This window comes from Myotis brandtii, unplaced genomic scaffold (assembly GCF_000412655.1).
Source record: "Myotis brandtii unplaced genomic scaffold, ASM41265v1 scaffold613, whole genome shotgun sequence".
In the NCBI taxonomy this organism is placed as follows: domain Eukaryota; kingdom Metazoa; phylum Chordata; class Mammalia; order Chiroptera; family Vespertilionidae; genus Myotis; species Myotis brandtii.
This window is the reverse complement of record NW_005370332.1, coordinates 2452199-2474726: the sequence shown is the minus strand read 5'-3', so window position 1 is coordinate 2474726 and position 22528 is coordinate 2452199. Positions and strand designations below refer to the sequence as shown.

The window sequence follows — 22528 nt, the reverse complement described above, 5'->3', positions numbered from 1 at the left end:
CAGCCAATTTGGTGTCTGTACTTCTCTATCATGTTTCAGCTTCCTGGAAATCTGAACTCACCCCATATGGCTCTTACTCGCCGCCTGGTTTCCCCCAGGTGGGTTATGCGTCATCAAATTGTGACATCGTTCTCCTACGTGCATGCTCAATTGTGAGGTCACGTGCCCTCCAGTATATAAGGCGGGACGCTGAAGCGTATCCCAGTATCACCAGGCAGTGTAGGAAGACCATTACACTGGCCAGGGGCTTCTGGAGTTCCAGTGGCTAGTAGCCCCTGAGTGCCTGAGAAGAGAGATAGAAGAGGACGAAGAGGAGCCATGTGTATCCTGTTGCTCCTGATTGGTGGTATTTTGTTCGCCTACGTGTTTCTTTCCTGGAAAGACCGGCTTCAGGTAAAGGGTGTAAGAGAGATTGGAAAGAGATGAAACTAGGTGAATACATGGATGTGGTGGGTGGGGGGTGGAGGTGGGAGTTGTATAAGAAAGTAAAAAAATAGTAAAATGGTACAATAAGGGTAAGGGAAGGTCACCTCATTCCCCTTCTCTTGATAGAGCCCCAGATGTTTATTCTTTACCCCCCACACTTTTCTCATCTTGACTCCTGATTTGACAGCTGTGATTTGTTATAGAAAAAAAAAACCCAAGTCACTCAGTGATATGGTCAGCTTTTTATCCACTTGAAAAGTACAGCTTAAAGTGCCCACTCTCCACCACTACCTCCTGTTTTAGGAATCTGTACCTTCTCTTCTCTGGCTTTTACTGCCTCTATGTTTCTGTTTTCCTCTTCCTCCCCTGTATTTTCCTTTTCAGCCATCTTTATGAGAACTTTAGGGGCATTCACAAATAATTCAAGCCAAAATGTGATATACCTGGTGATATTTAAAGTTGCAAATGAAGTACTTTTAAGTAAGGGTCAGACTGAGTCCAAATACAGACCTACTGGACTGCCCAAGAAAGGTAAGGCAAGGACATGGCATTTTAGCATTAAAAGGCACTTTCAAATATTTTCCCTCTCAGTCTGTGTTTGGTAATATCACATTTCCAAATCAATGTAATCATTCAACATATTTTTTTTCATTTATAAGTAGAGTATTTTATTAAACTCATAAAGATATCTCAGATCAAAAACCATCTTTCTTTTCAAGCACAGTGAATAAATTCTTGGGTTTAAGATTCATTTGGGATTAGATATTTCTAGCATTGAACTTGATCAACTACCATAAGAACATTTATTTCTTTTTTAAAATTTCTTTATTGATTAAGGTATGACATATGTGTCCTTATCCCACCATAACCCTCCCCCAACCTCCCCAACTCATGCTCTCACCCCACTGTTGTCTGTGTCCATTAGTTAGGCTTATATGCATGCATACAAGTCCTTTGGTTGATCTTTCCCCCTTACCCCCACCCTCCCCTACCTTCCCTCTGGGGTTTGACAGTCTGATCAATGCTTCTCTGTCTCTGGATCTTCAACAGATTTTTAATCTCTAATTCTTAGGGGAGCACAGGCAGTTGATTTTGCTAACCAAGACTAAGCATGTTGTTATTTGGTAGTATTTTTAAATTGCTAAACTCAATAAACTATATATGTGTGATTTCCTTCTCTTACAGAGAAACCGTCAAATGTCATCATCAGACTCAACTGTTTTTGTACTAGTAAGATCATCCTCTTCTACTTGGTCAACTAAGCGCAATACTGTTAACAGTCTTACAATCAGCAATCTCTCTCAGGATACGTTAGTTAATTTTCCACAATCAGTCGTCATCCAGAAACTAATCCTGGTAAATCTCGGGATGGCAGAGTACAAGCTTGTTGAATTGGAACATTTCCTAGTTACTGAGGATGTAAATGGTGCATTAGTTGACCCTAATTCCACTGGCATGTGTATAGAATGTATTGACTATGAAGTCAATCATTAAAGGCACTTTGAGTGGATTAATTTGATTGTGTGTGTTTATACCAAATAGTTTATTTTTAAAAGAGGAGATGCCAAGTAAGATACAAAATCCAGATATTTATCAATTTGCTTATTTACATTGGATTAGAAGTTGCTAATATATATTTAACTGGGGAAAGAATGGAAGCACAATAGAGAAGGAAAATTATCTAGTTAAGATATAGTGATTTTAAATTTCACTTGTGTGAAAAATGGTTTTCCCTAATAGTTTACAATACAGCTCCACACATGTCTCCAAGTTTACATTAAAGTAAATGGATTTGATGGGACACTTTCCATTAATGCAGAATGCTATTTTTTTGTGTGAAATCTGTGTAGTAGTAATAATAAGCTGTCATTGAGCACCCAGGTACTCTGTTAAGATCTGTGCTTTACACCTCCGTGAAAAGAATCAGACACATTCTTACTCTTTGTAGTAAGCTCTTAAAGGGGGTTTCTTCCCCATCATCCTTTTCCCACTGCCAATTATATATTACTAGAGGCCCGGTGCACAGAATTTGTGCCCAGGGTTGGGGGTGTCCCTCAGCCCAGCCTGCACCCTCTCCAATCCGGGATCCCTCTCGCAATCCGGAACCACTGGCTCCTAACCGCTCACCTGTCTGCCTGCCTGATGCCCCTAACTGCCCCCCTGCCGGCCTGATGGCCCTAAGTGCTCTCCCCTGCCAGGCTGATCCCCCTGACTGCTCTCCCCTCCTGGCTTGATCACCCTAACTGCTCCCCGCTGCCGGCCTGATCCCCCTGACTGCTCTCGCCTGCCAGCCTGATGGCCCTAACTGCCTATCTGTGCTCCCCTCCTGGCCTGATCCCCCTAACTGCCTATCTGCTCTCCCTTCCTCTTTGTTCCCTTCAGACCCAGGCCAGCGCAGGTATGCTGAGAGCTCTCCCCCGAGCCCCTCCCCCATCCTGATTGGTCATTACTTGACAGCATCCCGGCCAATTTGCATATTCCTCTATTATTAGTATACATTTCCTTAGAAATGTAACTAAATCTTTCCTGAATTGCAAGAATCACCTATAGAAAATAGCATGCATTTTTATATTTGATAAAAAAAAATCCACACCTCAAATAGCATCAAAATATAATGGCAGAATACCTGTGGTATAATATGGATTAAAATTAAGGGAATAAAGTACTTTTAAGCTCTAGTCACCCATCTATTTCATATAATACTTTATAAAATCCAGTGTAACTCAGTTAACAATCTATGGAAATTCACTAACAGCATTTGACCTACCTTCCCTCAAAGAAAACCCTCAAAATATCTAAGATGAGTTTATCTTATATGTATGTACATAACTCACTGAGATCATTCAATTACAGGCCTACCTGCTTACCTACCTACATGCCCACTCCTCTCAAAACCAATTATTAGTATAAATTTAAAAATGCTTTAATTCCTTACTCCTATAATCTTCAATCTAAAGGAAGAAAATGAATTTAAAATGTATAAGAAATTAAAGTTTAAAATTATTCCTTTTATTTATTACTTGCCAAGAAGAAAAGCTAGCAGTGGTATGTATGGTTTTTAAACTTTTGAGCCACAGATCTCTTTGATATTCTGTTGAAGATTATGGATACTTTCCTTAGAAAAATGCATGCATACATACACATAGAATAATATTGCCTATCATTTTACTTAGGTGGTAGGCAGTTAGACAGACATGAGCAGAGCAAGGATGATGGGCCAGGTACAGAAGGGCACCAGGGCGGAAAGCCCCAGGTGCCTAGCAAAGGACAATCGTAGGGTGGGACCTCACCCCCAGGGTGACCTTTCCTCCCCTAGCATATCGCTGGTCTTGCAGTTTGGACCCCCTGACCTTTCCTCCCTAGAGGTAACATCTAGGCCTCAGTTGCATTTCAGCTCCAAGCCCAGAAAAGCAGCAAAACCAGACAAGTGGCCCCATGGCTGACCTCAGGACCAGCTGCATTGGATAATGACCCCTTGCCCTGGTGCCAACCAAGCAATCAGTGGAGACCTAGACCCTGAAAAGAAACACCTGGAAAGCTGCTAATTATTCTGTTAAAGTCTTCCCTTGGAACCTCCCCTAAAATTTCCACCCTTAAAACCTTTAGGATGAGGACCCAGTGCACTCTCCCTCCTGGGAGCACTCCCTGCCTTCCCCTCTCCTTTCCCTGTCCCCAGGCACTTACCATTACCTTCCTCACTCCCAAACTCCAAGGGCCCTTCCTTTACCTCTATAACTTGTTTCATAAGCCCATTTCTCCTACAAATTACTTCTTCCATCTCTGTGATTTTATAAATAAATAAATAAGTGTTGGCTCTGAATTCTTTCCTAGCCAGAACTCAAGTACCGAGGTTGTTGAAACCAGGACCAGTGTGACCCCCACCAGTCTAACACCTGGTGTGTTTCCTGCTGCCTTCCATATGTTCTCTGAAGCCCAGGTTAAAAACTTTAAAAATAGTTGAAAAATGTCTTACATATTAAGGCAATGTTCATCATCCTAGGCTGTGATGTTTCAACCAATTGTCAATAATATGTTATCACTGTAAAAAACTATGAATGATGTAATATGTTTTCATTATCTTCTGTAAGGAAACTGGGACATAGGACTTTCTAATTTGGTTTCTTTCATTCTTGACAAGTTTAACAAATTTCTCCTATAAGGATGTAAACAAGTTATCACCCATAAGTAGTAACATATTCAAATAAGACAAAATCATTCTATTTGATCTATTAACAATATATTACAACATAAATTTTTAAATTTGATTGAAGCCATTTCCTCACTCATAGTTTGTTCCATGTTCTATTTGAAATTACAGCTAGATTTCAGAGAGTACAATGAACTACTCTTAATTTTCTAAAATAGTAGAAATTAGATGGGTCATATTTTTCTTCCAAATATAACCTAAGGAAGAGATTATATGGGGAAGGAAGTACTTAAAGATTCTGGTTTCTATTTTCTAGATTTATCACTTACTGTACACAGGGTCCTTATTTTTCTGTCTTATTTTACTATTTGTAAATAAAGGACATAACTACTACGTTCACATAGAAAAAGTTAGCCATTAATACCTAAAGTTTTTAGACATTTTTGGATCAAAAGTATTAAACTATATCCACATGTGATATATACAGTCCATTTATTCCATATATGTATACCATTTCTAATTAAGTGAGGCCTTCAATTTTAATACTTTCTTTTAAATATACTGATTTATTTTCCCCAGCTTTATGGGGAATAAAAGATTGTATAACAAGAAAATATAAACAAGTAATATTATAAAACTTGTACAATAGAAAATATAACTAGTTTCTAAATAACCTGCTCAAATTAAAGCCTTCAATATATTATGGTAAAATGTACAAAAATGTTATTGTGAAATAGAGACAGCTATGTGTGTGTTAATACAGATAGATCATCTAAAAAGAAATATAATAGGCACATTGCTAAACATTTTTATATTACATTCCTGCTTAAATGGGAAAAAATAGCTGTTATACTATTATGAACATAATATATACATTTTATTCAATTGACATACAAATAAATAAAAATTTTCTCTAAAATAATCACATTGCACAAGCACATATTTTTTAAAATTAGAACTTATTCTGGTTTTCCACTGCCACTGACAGTAGGTATTTCATGGTCAATCTCTTTCTTAGGATCCACCATGTCTTTATATCTCTCCCCACGGTGTTGTTCCAGGTATGGACCCCAGTTAGGAGCTGGTCTGCAGCAGCTTACAATACGCTGAAATGAGGGGGGGGGGGGAAAGCTGTCTTAGAACTTAAGTGCTACAATCTGTAAATAAATATCAAAGTACTTTTTTTAGAATGTTAAATTTCTTTGCCCTAGCCTCAGGGTGACTGTTTGGTGGGGATCTAAACCAGTGTATACCTGAAAAGTTTCAAGAACCAAAGAAAGGGAGTTCCAGGGTAAAACAATCTAGATCCATTCTTGAATGGGCTTAGATATTTATTTTAAATCCAACTACTGAGCCCAGCTGGCATGGCTCAGTGGTTGAGTGTCAACCTATGTACCAGGAGGTTACGTTTGATCCCCAGTGGGAGGCGTGCAGGAGGCAGCCAATCAATTATTCTCTCTCATCATTGATGTTTCTCTCTCTCTCTCACTCTCTCTCTCTCTTCCTCTCTGAAATTATATATATATATTTTAAATCTGACTACTGAGCCTACCTTATTATTGCCCTATGCCCTAATGATGTGTCATAATCAACTCCATCCCCCTAGGCCTCCAAGGAAGAGGGGTGACTCAGGACCTAGTTTGGATTCAAGATAATTTACCAGGCTTTCCCCAGTATAAACATTCTATTAGGATATATATTATAAACAGAGTGGGTTTGTTTGTTTTTCAGACCAGGTTTTACAAGTGAAGATTATAGATATAACACAAAAAAAGGTCATTTGCTTTGCTTTTGCATCATTTTCAGGAAAACTTAGTACAAGTGTAGACATGATAACTTATGTGCTAAGCACTCTAATGGCACCTGAGGCTACAGCAACAAACAAGACAAGACTTCTTCTTAACGGACCTTATAGTCTAGTATAAGGAGACACACAAATATATGTATAGTGTAATACAATGCTATGCACATAGTAATGGATGTTTGTCTCAGATACAGAAGTAGCCTAATGGAAAGAGTGATTAATTTGATCTCATGGTCATAAGCTCATATTACCAACATATTGGTAAGTTAATCTTTAGTTTGATCATAGTGCTTTAAATGAAGTACAAATAATGTTAATTTTAATTGAATTTATTGGGGTGACATTGGTTAATAAAATTATATAGCTTTCAGGGGTACAGTTCTATAATACATCACCTATATGTAAACTAATAAAATAGAAACATTCTTATAGATATAGAGAAAAGACTGGCAGCTGGCAGAGGGAGGGGTGGGGGTACTGGGTGAAAAGGGTGAAGAAATTAAGCAAACCCTTCCCCCCCCCCCAAAAAAAAAACAACTCATAGATAACAGTATGGCGATTACCAGAAGTAAAGGAGCTGGGGAAAGGTAAGAAAGGGTAAAAGGAAAAAAAAAAAGGAAGGGTAAAAGGGGGACAAACGGTGATGGAAGGACACTTGATTTGGGGTGGTGAACAAATAATGTACTTACTTGAATGATGTTTCCTTTAGCTTGAATTATTTTTATAATAGCCATAATTGGAATCCAAATAATGCAGAAAATAATCAAACACCAGCCTAAAGCAACTCCCCAGTCCGGGTATGGAATTTCGCCATAAGTAGGTCTATTAAATTTCACCAGTGACCAGATAAATATTGTCTGTGAAAGTTAACATATGAAAGGACAATGCTAAAGATCAGACTTTATTGCACTAATGATTCCAATTGCACTAATTATTAGCAATTTGATTCCATTCCTTAGAAATAATTTATCAAAAGAAATTACAATGAAAATACATTCAAGCAACTAAGATAATCAGATAACTAGCCAGAAGATAACAATACTAAGTGGACCAATCTAAATGACTTATATTTGGCTTTGAATAGATTAAAATTAGCACCTCCGCATATTTATAAAAAATACAAATACTTGTCCAACATGTATTTCAATAAAATACTTTACCATAAAATATAGCAGACTGTAAGTAAAATAATATCTGAGATATTCTGTTAACAGACTTATAACTTTTATTTATAATAGCATGGTTTTATTTTAAACCATTAGCTAGCGAGCATATCAATTAATTTAATGAGAATGTAAAATACACTTTAGTGAACATGCTCCTTGCTTAGCAATTATTTCTATTATTTCTCACTGCACAGAGTATCCCTTACTCCACACCCAAGCTCACACACATTCACTTACTAGTATTACATATATATTTACCAAAGCACACATCACTTCCAGCCTCTTGAGAAAAAAACAAGCTCAATGTGTGTTTGGCAAAACAGTGAAATCTGAATCTTAAAACTGAAACACATTAAGGCCACGTTTTTTAAAAAATGCCTTTAAAAAACATGTTGCAGCATTAAAACTAATTGTGTATTTAGAAATCTGTAAAACAAAATCAAAACCAAAAATCACCTAGTAGTTCCTCTAAATTTAGTTTAAATGTATTTAGAATACAAGAATCTTTATAAAATAGATATTCAAATCTCATTTTACAATTTAATAGATTAAGTTAATTACAGAAATTTAAATATATTTTACACTTACCATAATTTTACATAGCTAAAAGAGAATAAATAAGGGATAGTGGAGTCTAATATGCATAACTTTATATAAATGGCTTATGATGTATGTCATTTAATATTTAATACCTTTGCATTTATAAATAAACTCAGTTGTCACCCTGACCGGTGACACAGTTGGTTGGAGCATCATCCCATACACCAAAAGGTTGTGGGTTTGATTCCCAGTTAGGGCACATACCAAGGTTTCCGGTTTGACCCAGGTCAGGGTGTGTACAAGAGGCAACCAATCCATGTTTCTCTTTCACATCAATTTTTCCCTCTCTTTCTCTCTCTCCCTTCCTCTCTCTCCAAAATCAATAAAAACATATCCTCAGGTGAGGATTAAAATGATAGATGATAGATAGATAGATGATAGATAGATAGATAGATAGATAGATAGATAGATAGATAGATAGATAATAGAAGATAGATGATAGATAAATTCAGTTGTCAAATTTATGTAATCAAAGTTGGCTGGCTAAAAGACTAGTTAGGTCTTCTAAATTTATAAGGATTTTATTTTATTATGGAGACTTGTCAAAAAGGCCAAACAATATTTAGTAGCACTGTCAAAGTCATTTAGCAAAAAATATGGGGCATATAAATATTTTAATTCAACACATCTAGTCTTAAACTGCTCACAATTTAAAACTGACCTTATAATGTTAAACACACACACACACACACACACACACACACACACACACACACAACTTAATTCCCTCTAAAAACAAACATACTTCAGATGTGAAACAAATTCTAGATCAAGTTATTTAATGGCCTTTTGTAGGAAAACCTTTGAAGCATGGAGGCAATAAGAACCGGAACACATCCTCTATGAAGCTTAGTAACCACCACACATCCACCGTTATCTCTAGTCAATAGTAATTTCCATCTCATTATGTGTTATTTTGGCATTCGGCCTTTACTGCCCTGAACTGTTATTTAAAGACTAGAGGCCTGGTGCACAAAATTTGTGCATGGGGGGGGGTCCCTCAGCCCAGCCTGCACCCTCTCCAATTCGGGATCCTTCAGGGGATGTCTGACTGCCAGTTTAGGCCCAATACCTGCAGTCAGACATCCCTCTTGCAATCCAGGACCATTGGCTCCTAACCACTCACCTGCCTGATGCCCCTAACTGCTCCCCGGCCAGCCTGATTGCCCCCTAACTGCCCTCCCCTGCTGGCCTGATCACCCCCTAACTGCCCTCCCCTGCCAGCCTGATCATCCCTAACTGCCTCTGCCTCAGCTCCTGCCGCCATGGCTTTGTTCGGAAGGATGTCCGGAAAATGTCCAGTCTAATTAGCATATTACCCTTTTATTAGTATAGATTGTATGTCTATATGTCTTGTCTTCCAGAAGACATATTTTGCTTTCCCTCAGCTCCAAAATAGCAACTGTTGAATTTGTTAACATAAACTGTTGCCTCTATTGACACAGGTGAGTTTCTTTTAGTAATTTCATATACTAAGTACCTCCCATAAAGAGAAAAAAATATGCATTGGAATCTTTGTTGATTCTTAGCAATTAGTATATTTAGAGTATGGGTTATATGCATATTTGTATTTTTCTGTACCTAGCATATTTATTATAGAATGAAAAAATGAATGATTTATTTTTATTTGTCCTACTGGTAATTCTTAAATATGTTGGAATTTTAAGTCTATAGGAGCCTGTCTATTTTCTCAAATAGTAAATGTTTAAACCTATGGGCTCAAAAATAATACTGCAAAGACATTTTAATTTAGGCAACTTGGAGGCACCAGTCATAAAGCAAAAGTTGAAAAATCATTAATTTATGACATTTGTTTGCCTTTTTGTCTTCAATGTGAGTTATTTTTCAATTTTATCTCAGAGATGTTTAAATATATATTATTTATACTAAATTCGTGGAATATTAATACTTACAATCAGAAGAATAGGCGTAATGACAAACCAGCAAGCTCTCCACCATAGCCAGAATATCCACCTTTTTGCTCCAATCATCATTTCTATATCTTCAATGAATCTGTTCCCTCCTAACAAAACAACCAACAGAGTGCATTCAGTCCTTGCTCATATGTTCCTCCATTAATCATTGTGGCCTCAAGTTTTGTCTGAACATTTTCCTATACTACAGCAATGAAGGATACACATTTACATTTTATTTATACTATATTTTACCAGTTATATTATACTTTACTATTATAATACACACAATGGAAAAGAATAAAACTAAATTACTTTAGTAGAAAGAGTAATTCTAAGAGTTACCACTTACCGTAAATCCAGATGACTCCTATTAATTCCAGTATAGCTGCAATCATAATGCCCCATCCAGCACAGAAGTAGTCAATCAGATTAACCCAGTAAATTCCAGCCTATCAAAAAATTAATTACTTATAAGTATAGTTTTAATTGTTTTTATGATTTATTAAGCATTCAAATTGAATTATTAATTTTATTTTAGCATATGCTCCTTGATTTCACCTCTGCCAAAAATGTGAAAAGGAATGTTTTCAAACGTGAACACAAATATGGATTTAAATCTCAAAAATGATCTTTTTTTCTGTATGAAGTAACTTGGAAAAAAGCATTTAGAATAGTTAATTATTAAAATGATATGTGTATTCTGTAATAGTGGCCAATAAATATAGTGTATGTTTAAAGTCTCTAACTTTATTGTAATTGGGGAAATTGTTCATTAGTGAGCTTCCTGCCCCTCTGCAAAATATACTTATTGAAATTGTGCTATAATGGCAAACAGTCTGAACTAAAATTCAGAAAACCTTGATCCAAGTCAGACTTGGACTTGTCATTAAACATTCTCTTAAACTGTGGTTTTCTCATTGAGATTATAAAGTATGTTCCAAGTAATATTTTGTCTATGGAAAAAAATACTATAATATACCTGAGTTACACAGACGAGACCAAGGAGAAACAAAACCATGCAGCAACCCAAAGTTATGGGAATTCTCATTGTTGCCATCACTTTGGGAAATAAATCTTGAATTGTTGTTGTAATTGTTTCTTCAGAAGAGGGAAAAATGGCATGTTATATGTCAACTCATTTGTCAATAAGTTTAATCACAGAATTCAACTTCTATTAATGAAATTTACAAATATATATTGAGAAAATAGTCTAGCCTTAATCGTAGCTTTTAAAAACCCTTAAGATCCTTTCAATTTGGCAGTCACCACTTGTCGGTTCTGATAAAAATCAAAGGCAGCTCGATTTGTCATTTTTAGTCTGTTTTATAAAGTGTTTCATTGGTAGCAACTATAAGGTAACAGGTCCCTGGGGGCTGAAGTAGTTTGAAAGAGTTATAGGGAAGGAAGAAGTCTAATACAACTTTTTAAAAAGGTGAGTATTTGAATAAATAACATGGATACAGAAAGGCCTTCCAGGTTAAGAAATAAATGTATTCCCATAAGCCACCAAACCCAATCATTGATTATTTTATACAAATAATTACAATAATCTAAAAATCTTATAGAAGAATTTGAACTTCATATCAGTATATTAAGAAATTAAAACCAACCTTTAAAAAAGAAAAAAAGAAAGTGTTCATGAAACAGGGTACTGGCTAAAAGTAGAAGGGTGTTTGAGTGAAAGGATTAAGAAATATATTTGAAATATTTGAGGGCTTTGAAAGTCAATTAGAGGAGGCTGGACTTTGCCCCATAAACAGTAAACTATTAAAATGTTTTATGTAAGAAGACGATATAATAAAGACTGTTTCAGAATTTTTTGGTGTATACCTAAGGAAAATTTTTATGAATACATAGAGCCATGTGCAAGAATAGCCATTGCAGTAGTTTGTGTAAGTTTTAAAAACTGGAAATAATCCAGTTGCCTGTCACAATGGCAACAAATTGTGAATTAGCAAGACCTATATGTCTATGTATCAACATTTTTTAATATCTGAAGCAAATATGATAACATATTAATGTTTGTTCCTTTGGGTGTTTGATTCATGAATACTTTTTATTTTTTAATTTAAGTTAAAAATTTTTCAGAAAGATTTTTCTGAGAGTAAAACCTAGGGGAGCAACAAGAGTTAAGAAAAAGATAATTTTAAGTAGAAGAAACATGAGTACAATATAAAAGAGATAGGCTAACAGTGGGAGTCTTACTTACCAATGGAAGCAAACTGAGAGTCGAGACCCAAAGTCAAAAGCATGAAGAAAAATAATATAGACCAGAATGGTCCACCTGGGAGTTGGGCTAGAGCTTCTGGATAAGCAACAAATGCCAAATCAAAACCTAAGAAAAATGCATGACATTTTAATCTAAATTAGTTGCCAAAAAAATTCCCATATTTGGACATTTTCAAAATAAAGTACTAGAAAAATCTCATTCTAATTTGGTAACACAATCCATGAACTATGTTTTTAGCAACTATTTCACTTTCACTTTTAAAAAGATTTGACTTGGTTACGATGTGAATCCATGATGTGAATTAAGCTAGAGAGGTCAATTTTAGAAATGGTACATTTCTCATATAAGAAATCGTAATTATTTCATTGATTTTGACTCTATTTTTTTTTTAAGATTGATGAAGAATAATATCTTTCTTAAACTCCAGGAACCTAAATTATCTTACCCTAGAAATTCTAAAAGAATCATTAACCAAATGATGTTCAGGTTGGACACAGCTGGGCAAAGTCACTTGGGTTTCTATCTATATGATATTAATGTGTGTTTAAAATTCAGATCAATACTGTAGACACACACACACACACACACACATATATATATAATCGCTTTTATATACATGCATACACACAAATAAAGATAATGCATGTAAAGTGCTTATCATGATTTCTGATACTTATAATTGTGCAGGAAGTAATTCATATTAAAAACTAAACAAAATTCAGAAAAAAATCTTAAATTGTTCCCTGGTATAGTCTTATTTTCTCAAATCATCTAAGAATTACTCATCCTTAAAATAACCAAAGTATATAAGATGAAATAAGAAGTGCAATACCCTAAATCTTGAGTGCTTTAAGTAAATTTCTCTAAAATATATTAGTATTGCTTAAATGAACTACATTGAGTTAATAAAAATTAATAATATATAGCATTCCATACCTGATTTTACAACTTGAGATACTTCCTGTCCAGAGATGTGAGCCATGTGTCCCAATATAGAAAAAATAGCAAATCCAGCAAACACACTAGTGAGGCAGTTTGTCAAACATACCACAATGGCATCTGAGAAGCAGTTATTATTGAACTTATTATAAGATGATAGAGTAGCTAAGCCACCCCAAGCCACTGAAAGGGAGTAAAATATCTGTGTGGCAGCATCTTTCCAAATCTATGAGAAAATAAGTTGATATTTTAAAACACACACTCTTAATTTTCATTTGCATAAAATATTTCATATATACAAATGAACAAATATAATGAAATAAACACCCAAGTACCCACTACTCAGCTTAAGGAATAAAATGTTATCAGTCTTTTGAAGACCCAGTTTCCCCCTTCTTAATCCTATCACCTCCAGTGGTAACTGCTATCCTGACTTTTGTGTTTATCATTTTCTTGTTTTTTCTTTGTATATTTACTACATAAATATGTAAACTTAAACACAATGGCATTTAGCTTTGCATGTTTTTGAGTTTATAGAAAAGTTTTCTTAATACATATTAACTTATACAACTTCCCTTTTCAGTCAGTATTGTATGAAATTTATCCCTTATCAATTTGAACCATGAGGTATTTCAATTTTATAAGTCAAAAATGACAGAATTTTTTACTGCTGTATTGCCCCACTGTGTATGCCACACTTTATCCTTTATCCTGTTGATGGACATTCAGTTTCTTCAGTATTTTGCTATTAGAAACAATGTAACTGTGAATATTCTTGTGTGTGTCCTCATACCTAGTTGTGGCACTGTGATGTCATAGGGTATATGAATCTTCCCCTTTTCTAAATATTGCCAAATTATCCTTCAAAGTTGTTGTACCACTTTGCACTTCCAGTAGCTGGTTATGAGAGTTTCCATTCCTGCACATTTTTTATAACATTGGTCAGAATTTTTAATACAGTCTAATCTAGTGACTATGAAGTGAGAGTTGATTACCCTAATGACATATGTTTGGCATGTTTTTATGTGTTCTACTCCATAGTTGTTGTTTTTTCTGTGAAATTCCTGTTCATGTCTTTTGCTATTTTTGTGTGGCTTATTTGCCTTATTGGATCTCTATGAATATATAATGTATTTTGGATTCTAACCTTTGTCTATATATATGTTAAATTTTTTTCTGACACTTTGTGGTTTATTTTTTTCACCTCTTAACATTGTGTTCTTAAATGAAACAAAGATTTTGTTGTTCTTTTAATGTAGCTAAGGTTGTTCATCCTTGCCTGTTTGTATTGTCCTTGATTTATCTGACTTAAAAAATAATCCTTAAAATAATAATCCTTAACCCAAGGTCATAAAGATACTATGCTATATTTTCTTCTAAAAGATTTAAAGTTTTGCTTATATTGTTAGGTTTCAGTTCACATGAAATTTATATTGTGCATATTAAATTGGAAATCCCAATTCATTTTTCTCCAAATGACATATCAATGTTCCAAAGATAATTGATATTATCAATTATATCAATTGGATATCAATTATACAATTGAATAGTTCATCCTTTCCCCCACTGATTTTCATTGCCACCTCTGCCACATATCAAGTTCCATATACTCATTAATATTTCTGAGATTACTATTATTTTCCACTGGTCTGTATGTCTATATCTATGTTAACACCGTACTATTTTAATACCTATAGCATTATAATATTGCTTCATATCTGGTAAGACAAGTGTGCCTCACTTCCTCAGAAACACCTTGTTTTGTTTTTTGTTTTGCCTTTTCCTCTTTCACATAAATTTAAAATCAGTTTTCAAGTTCCACCAAAAAGACAGCTGTGCTGGAAATGTATTGGAATTCTTACATATCAATTTGGAAACAATAAAAACATAATTCTTAACAAGGATAGTTCTAGGCAATTTTTGAACAATGATGATGCATTGAGGCAGCCCTTAGATCACCCCATTCTCTCATTCCATGTGTTTTGTTGTTGTTGTTGTTGTTACTCCTCACCTGAGGCTATTTTTCATTGATTTTCAGAGAGAGTGGAATGGGAGGGCGGGAGAGAGGAGAGAGACAGAGAGAGAGACATCAATGTGAGAGAGACACATCAATTGGTTGCCTCCTGCACATGCCCCAACCAGGGCCAGTTACCGAGCCTGCAACCAAGGTAAATGCCCTTGACTGGTATCAAACCCAGGACTCCTCAATCTGCAGGCCAATGCTCTATTCACTGAGCCAAACTGGCTAGGGCCCTCATTCCATGTTTTGATTAGAGCCTCATGTTGCTGGTCTCATCACTTTAAGTAGCATCCCCATTCTTCATCTAATCCTACCCATTTATTATTTCACAATTACCCCTCCTATGTATTTGCTAAAGGACAGTAATTAATCTTAGAAACTAATCTAGATAAATCCATTTAACAAAGAAATTCTGCAGCTATAACATTACCCCAAAGAAAAAAAATCTAATTGTGCAGATTTCAAATAATAGAGTCGGTATATACAGGGTGCCCCAAAAAATGTATACCCATTTTTAACCGATTATTAATTCCAATGGGTTAAATCTGAAAAGAAAGAAACATCAATTGAGCTATCAGCTGTTAAAGTGTGTATACATTTTTGGAACACCCTGTACTTGGGCAAAATTAATTTTTAGTTCATCTGAAAACAGGACTCATCAGTGAAAGCAGGCAATATAACAGGATGAGTAGGAGTTCTAGCTCCGGAGTCAAAAAGAATGAAGTTTATATCCAATAACTCCCACTCTGTTTGACTTCAATGTATTTAACATCTTTAAACCTGTTCTTTCATCTATAAAATGGAAATGGCAAAAGTAACAATTTTAATGTATCCTAGGAATGATGTGAGGCACATGCAAAGCAATTAGCAGATGCTCAATAGTAGCTATTGTTGTTATTATGAAAAAAATCATAAATTGATACTTGTTGTTTATGGAAGTTAAAAACAATAATTTTCTCCCTGAAATGTATATAATCTATTTTCAATTACAATAGAAATAAAATTTTTAGGCAGCAAAATAAATATTACCAGGTCTTCAGAATACAGCTTGATGTTAGATTATTATTGCACTATCATTGCTTTATAATGTCAGGAAGCCAGTAGGAAATATATGAATAGATAGATAGAACATGGTTATTTTACTTAGATATAATAAAAATATGTTATAAATAAAGTACTCTCTTTTTTCTTAGGCAGTTGTATATATTAAAAGATAAATAACATGCTTATGTTGGTCTCAGCTTCTTTTAGTTGATATTATGTTTTCATATGTGAATTAGGGGGAGCTGGAAATGGTATGGCAGGTGTGAGTCATAATGTTTACCTAAGGTTGTAAAGAACACTGAAGCTAAATCCCAAACATAGTTGTAATACCCATGCCTACCAATCTCATAGCTATATACAGGATCATTGCTTTAGGAATTAGGAAATCTTAATTCAAGATGCAGAAACTGGCTGTCTAAACTTAACTAAATCTGAATCTTTCTGGGTCTCAATATTATCACTGTAAAATGAGTTAGTAAAATAATCACTGAAGACCCCTCTGGCTATACATTTGTATGGTTCTCTACTCTTCTAGAGATCTCAATAGAGATCACATAATCAGTGATAAGGAAAAATATATACTTATGATCCCATGCTCTGTGGCCAGAGAGAAATTTTAAAAATCTAAGAAAAAATTCTAATTGCCAGCAAACCCCAAGAAAAAGAAGTGGAGGTAGTGCAGTGGGGAGGTGGGAGGATTAAATTTTATGTTTCACAAAAAGCATTAGGTTTAGTTCTGATCTTATAAAGCCGCCAGAGGGGAGGGCAGAGGGGCAGACTGGATTAGCCAAAGAACATATATGCATAACCCATTGACACAGAGGACAGTGTGGTGAATGCCAGAGGGAAAGGGGGGGTGGGGATTAGGTGTAGAAGAGCAAAGGGTGGGGGGAAATGAGGATATCTGTAACAGTGTCAACAATAAAAATAAAGAAAGTAGAGTTAATTCAGACACAGAAACACAGACCAATATAAAATATTCGTAGAATATTTTCAGGAAAGTTTCAAGGAACTGTAAAGCCCAGGTGATCTGAGTCTTGTAAAAGCCACTTAAAGAATAGGGAAAGGACTTTCCAACTATGATCAACGTTATGATGTTGAAAGAAAATGAATGTTCCACTTCTTAGGGAAAATGTTGCATCTAGAATAACATACAGGGATTGGCAAAAGTAGGTTTACAGTTGTTTGTATGAAAAAAGACATGCAGGTTATGATTGTTACAATAGATTTATGATCTCTGTTTTGAGTACTTACAACTGTAAACCTACTTTTGTCTGCCCTTGTAGTATAATATAATAACAATAATTTAAATAAGTGTGTGGTCATATTTATATAGCACTTTACCATTCCAAAAATGCATTAACAGTTTATCTTGTTTAATAACCTAATATAGAGAAGATAATGGATCTAATCCATATTTTTGTTTTTATTCATCATGAAATACGGTCTTTGAGTTGGGAAGAGATTAACAAACAATGTTAAAAGATGAGAGGCCTAAAATAAACAAAGAAATCAACAGATGGTCTGTGAACACATCAAAGCATGTTAATTTCCAAGATTAAAATCATAAAACCTCATAGGTCTAAACCAAGTTAGGGCTCTTGTGGTTGATTATGGAGTGAAAATTATTTGGGCACAAGAAAGGTAAGCAAAGACCAGAGATAGACACGTCAATTTTCAAAAAGATAAAAGATGGATTTCCATGAATAAAAACAAATTTATTCTATGAATAAATTTGACATGCTTACCAGAAAATTTCTATAGCAAATAATTAAATATCCAAATTGTAAGTACAGGCATACCTCGGAGATATTCCAGGTTCTGTTGAAGACTACCACAATAAAGCAAATAACACAATAAAGTGAATATTGCAATCAAGTGAGTCAAATGAATTTTTGGTTTCCCAGTTCATATAGGCATTATGTTTACACTATACTGTAGTCTATTAAATGTGCAGTGGCATTATATCTAAAAAACAATGTACATACCTTAACGTAAAATATTTCACTGCTAAAAAGCATCCCAGGCAAAGGGAATAAATGTGCAAAGGTTCAGAGGCAGGAACAATTTTGGTATGTGTGAGGAAGAGAAAGGAGGCCTCTCTGGCAAAAATGAGCAAGAGGACATTGGAGAGGTGGGCAGGCCCTGGTTATGCAGAACTTTATAGACCATCACAAGGACTCTGGATTTTGTGCTCAGAGCCATGGTAAATCACTGAAGAGTGACTTATAAAATATAGACCATACTATTGTAAGATAATCATAATAGGACTATGAGAACCCTTTGTATGATCTGCTTGATCTTTCTGAAAAATCTAAAACTGTTCTAAAAAAAATAAAGCCTGCTAATAAAAAACATGAAACTGGAAGGGGGGAAATTAAAAAATACTTTGTTGCTAAAAAATGCTAACCATCATCTGAGCCTTTAGTGATTAGTAATTTTTTTGCTGGTGGAGGGTCTTCCCTCAATGTTCATGGCTGCTGACTGACCAGGGTGGTGGCTGCTGAAGGTTGGGGTGTCTGTGGCAATTTTTAAAAATAAGACAATGAAGTTTGCAGCATGGATTGACTCTTCCTTTCAGGAACAATTTCTCTGCAGCATGTGATGCTGTTTGATGCCATTTTACCCACAGTAGAACTTCCTTCAAAAGTGGAGCCAATCCTCTCAAACCCTGCTGCTGCTTTATCAACTAAGTTAATGTAATATTCTATATTCTGTGTTGTCATTTCAACAACCTTCACCACATATTCACCAGGTGTAGATTCCATCTCAAGAAAATGATTTGCTTATTCATAAGACGCAAGTCCTCATCTGGTAAAGTTTTACCAGAAGATTGCAGCAATTCAGTCAGTCTTCAGGATCCACTTCTAATTCTAGTTCTCTTGATATTTCTACCACAGCTGCAGTTACTCCCTCCACTGAAATCTTGATCCCCTCAAAATAATCCATGATAATTGGTATTAATCCCTGTTAATGTTGACATATATTTTTAATGTTGATATTTTGGCTTCCTCATGAATAACAAATGTTCTTAATGGTATTTAGAATGGTGAATCTTTTCCAGAAGGTTTTCCATTGATTTTGCTCAGATCCATCAGAGGTATCACTACCTACCTATGGCAGCTATAGCCTTACAATGTGTTTTTCTTAAATAATAAACTTGAAAATAAAAATTACTCCTTGATTTTTTAGCTGCAAAATGGATGTTGGGTTAGCAGGCATGAAAACAACATTAAGCTCATTGTACAACTCCAGCAGAGCTCTTGGGTGGCCAAGTGCATTGTCAATAAGCAGTAATATTTTGAAAGGAATCTTTTTTCTGAACAGTAGATCTCAATGGTGGGTTAAAATATTCAATAAACCATGTTGTAAACAGATGTGCTATCCTCCAGGCTTTGTTGTTACATTATGGAGCCAGAGGCAGAGTAGATTTGGCATCACTCTTAAGGGCCCTAGGGTTTTGGGAATGCTAAATGAGCATTGGCTTCAACTTCAAGTCACCAGACCGTCCTCTGAAGCTTTGAAGCCAGGCATTGGCTTCTCCTCTCTAGCTATGAAAGTCCCAGTTGGCATCTTCTTCCAATAGAAGACTGTTCCATCTACATTGAAAATCGTTTAGTGTAACCACCTTTACTATCTTAGCTAGATCTTCTGGATAACTCGCTGAAGCTTCCACATGAGCACTTGCTGCTTTACCACCTTTCACTTTTATGTTATGAAGATGGCTTCTTTCCTTCAATCTCATGAACCAACCTCTGCTGGCTTGAAATTTTTCTTCTGCAGCTTCCTTACCTCTCTCAGCCTTCATAGACTTGAAGAGAGTTAGGCCTTCCCTCGGGATTAGGCTTTGGCTTAATGGAATGTGGTGGATGTTTTGATCTTCTATTCAGACTACTAAAATTTTCTCCATATCAGCAACAAGGCTGTTTTTATTTCTTATCATTTGTGCCCCACCGAAGTAGAACTTTTAATTTCCTTCAAGAACTTTTTATTTTTTTAATTTATCTTTAGTGTTGAAAGTATTACACATGTCCCCTTTTGTTCCACCATTCACAACTTGACTGATGCATGAGGCCTAGCTTTCAGTGTATCTTGGTTTTCAACATGCCTTCCACATTAAGCTTAATCATTTCTAGCTTCTGTTTTAAAGTGATAGATGTGCAACTCTTCCTTTCACTTGAACACTTAGAAGCCATTGTGGGGTTATCAATCAACCTGATATAAATACTGCTATGTCTCAGAGAATAAGACCCAAGAAGAGGGAGAGAGACAGGGGAACGGCTGGTGGGTGGAACAGTCAGAACACATGATACCCCGAAATATTTATAATACTAACATGAAGCATAACTGATCGCAGATCACCAGAACAAATATATTAACAATTTAAAAGTTCAAAGTATTGCAAGAATTACCAAAATGTGACCGACACATGAAGAGAGCAAATGCTGTTGGAAAAATTGTGCCAATAGACTTGCTCAACACAGGGTAGCCACAAACCTTCAATTTGTAAAAAACAACAACAACATTAACTGGGAAGTGCAATCAAGTGAAGTGCAATAAAACGAGGTATGACTGTATTTAGAAAATAGCAATTACTGGAAATAAGCATGGTTGCACAAAGAACATCATAACAAACTAAAACAAATATCCATTTGGGAAAACACTACTAGATTTGACTAAAAAAGTGAAAGCATTTCACTTTTATCAATACAAGCTTAGTGTATAGACTACACTTATTTTTAATGTTCCTTACAGTCAAAATTATAAAAGTATTTATGTACCTGTGATACAGACAACCATTATCTGGAGGTGGACCAAAGTTAAAATAGGGTTACCCAATTCATATTCATGGCACATGTTTGTGTTTCTGGTAACAGTAACAATTTTGTTTATAGAAATGTGATTTTACTTTTTTTGGATATTAACTTTTGAAGAAAGTTAAAATATATATTAGTCTATTAAACTTTCAACTGTAATCTTTAAATCTCCTATGAGTTTATCCAATAAGTCACATGGTTGTAGTCATCAATTTGTAGGTATTCATGCATGAAATATTATTTGTCAGATTAATAAGCTCCAAATCTTTGTGGTCAAATAGAATCAGTTATATGAATAAAAAAACTTTTAGAATCCTATTGCTAAAATGATTCTCACTTCCAATAAGAGAGCATTAGTGTAATGTAAATAGCTAAGTCAGACATCCTATTGGACAGAAACACTAATAAGTTTAACTGTATATCTTTTGCAAGCTACTACATTATGATACTTTTTATCTGTAACCAAAGATTTTTGGTATTTGCTTTTAAGGTTTACCTTCTCAGATAATTTGAAATTCAAATTGTCTTACCTCAGCTTCCATAAGTTTTGTAAAGTTTGACTGTGCTCCTATATAATATGAAATGCCTTTTGATGCACCCTCCAGAGTTGCACCTCGTATTAGCAGGATGAGTAGGACAACATATGGGAAAAGAGCTGTAAAATATACCACCTATCAAGAAAAACAATAGAAAGTTAATGTCATTTCAAAAGTGTGCAATTAAAACATTAGTTTGGAAAGTTTCCACTGACTCTGTGATATTCACAATATTTTTGTGATCTAACAGCTTGTCTCATCACAACTTAACATTAACTGAATGTGCTAGATATTATACCAGGAATGCAAAGATAGTATCCAGTTATTCCTGTCCTCCACTTTTTAAGGAAATTTCACTGTAGTAGTTACAAACACATAAACATCCATTTTTCTGGATGCTATACAACTTCTCACAGAGAAATTTCATGTTGTTCTCTGAAATTGCCATGATGCTTTCTGAAAGTTTAAAAAATAAAACAATGAAGGGGAAAATATAATGTTTTTCAGAAAGGGATTCTTTGCTGAGAGAGTTCTGAGTCAATTTTAGCAAACTTTAAGAGAATAATTATATAGTTGGTTTTTTATCTCCTCCAATTAGGGGAATCCTGACATAATTACCCTGTAGAACAAGGATCACTTTTGAAACTAAACGTTGCAATGTATAAGATGCGAGTTCTGAGTCAATTTTAGCAAACTTTAAGAGAATAATTATATAGTTGGTTTTTTATCTCCTCCAATTAGGGGAATCCTGACATAATTACCCTGTAGAACAAGGATCACTTTTGAAACTAAACGTTGCAATGTATAAGATGCTTATTTATATAACTAGAGGCCCGGTGCACAAAAATTTGTGCACTTGGGGGGGGGGGGGGGGCCCGCAGCC

At 35.1% G+C, this 22528-nt stretch overlaps 2 protein-coding genes across 4 annotated transcripts in view; one reads left to right on the top strand and one right to left on the bottom strand.

The window, feature by feature from the left end:
* The first annotated feature begins 196 nt into the window (after positions 1-196).
* Positions 197-2487, top strand: CT83 (cancer/testis antigen 83). The gene is made up of 2 exons (XM_014528069.1): positions 197-393; positions 1612-2487. Exons 1-2 carry the CDS (start codon positions 319-321, stop codon positions 1918-1920), a joined length of 384 nt encoding a protein of 127 aa, XP_014383555.1. The 5' UTR covers positions 197-318; the 3' UTR covers positions 1921-2487.
* Positions 2488-5457: 2970 nt separating this feature from the next.
* SLC6A14 (solute carrier family 6 (amino acid transporter), member 14) overlaps positions 5458-22528 on the bottom strand; it is a 27805-nt gene continuing 10734 nt past the window's right edge. The window contains exons 7-14 of one of the 3 annotated variants that reach the window (XM_005879918.2): positions 21640-21780; positions 13226-13454; positions 12269-12394; positions 11039-11157; positions 10409-10508; positions 10057-10166; positions 7067-7234; positions 5458-5679 (exon numbers count right to left, since the gene is read on the bottom strand). In XM_005879918.2, coding sequence (XP_005879980.1) covers positions 5533-5679; positions 7067-7234; positions 10057-10166; positions 10409-10508; positions 11039-11157; positions 12269-12394; positions 13226-13454; positions 21640-21780 — 1140 coding nt within the window. In that variant the 3' untranslated portion in view covers positions 5458-5532. The remainder of the gene's footprint in view (positions 5680-7066; positions 7235-10056; positions 10167-10408; positions 10509-11038; positions 11158-12268; positions 12395-13225; positions 13455-21639; positions 21781-22528) is intronic. The other 2 variants (XM_014528075.1, XM_014528074.1) reach the window with 2 other exon arrangements.

What these genes read in the sequence shown, in the direction of transcription:
- CT83 (XM_014528069.1), top strand. Translation starts at nt 319, where the DNA reads ATGTGTATCCTGTTGCTCCTGATTGGTGGTATTTTGTTCGCCTACGTG. An exon ending in CCTGGAAAGACCGGCTTCAG is followed by an intron (nt 394 to 1,611) that starts GTAAAGGGTGTA and finishes CTTCTCTTACAG; the next exon opens with AGAAACCGTCAAATGTCATC.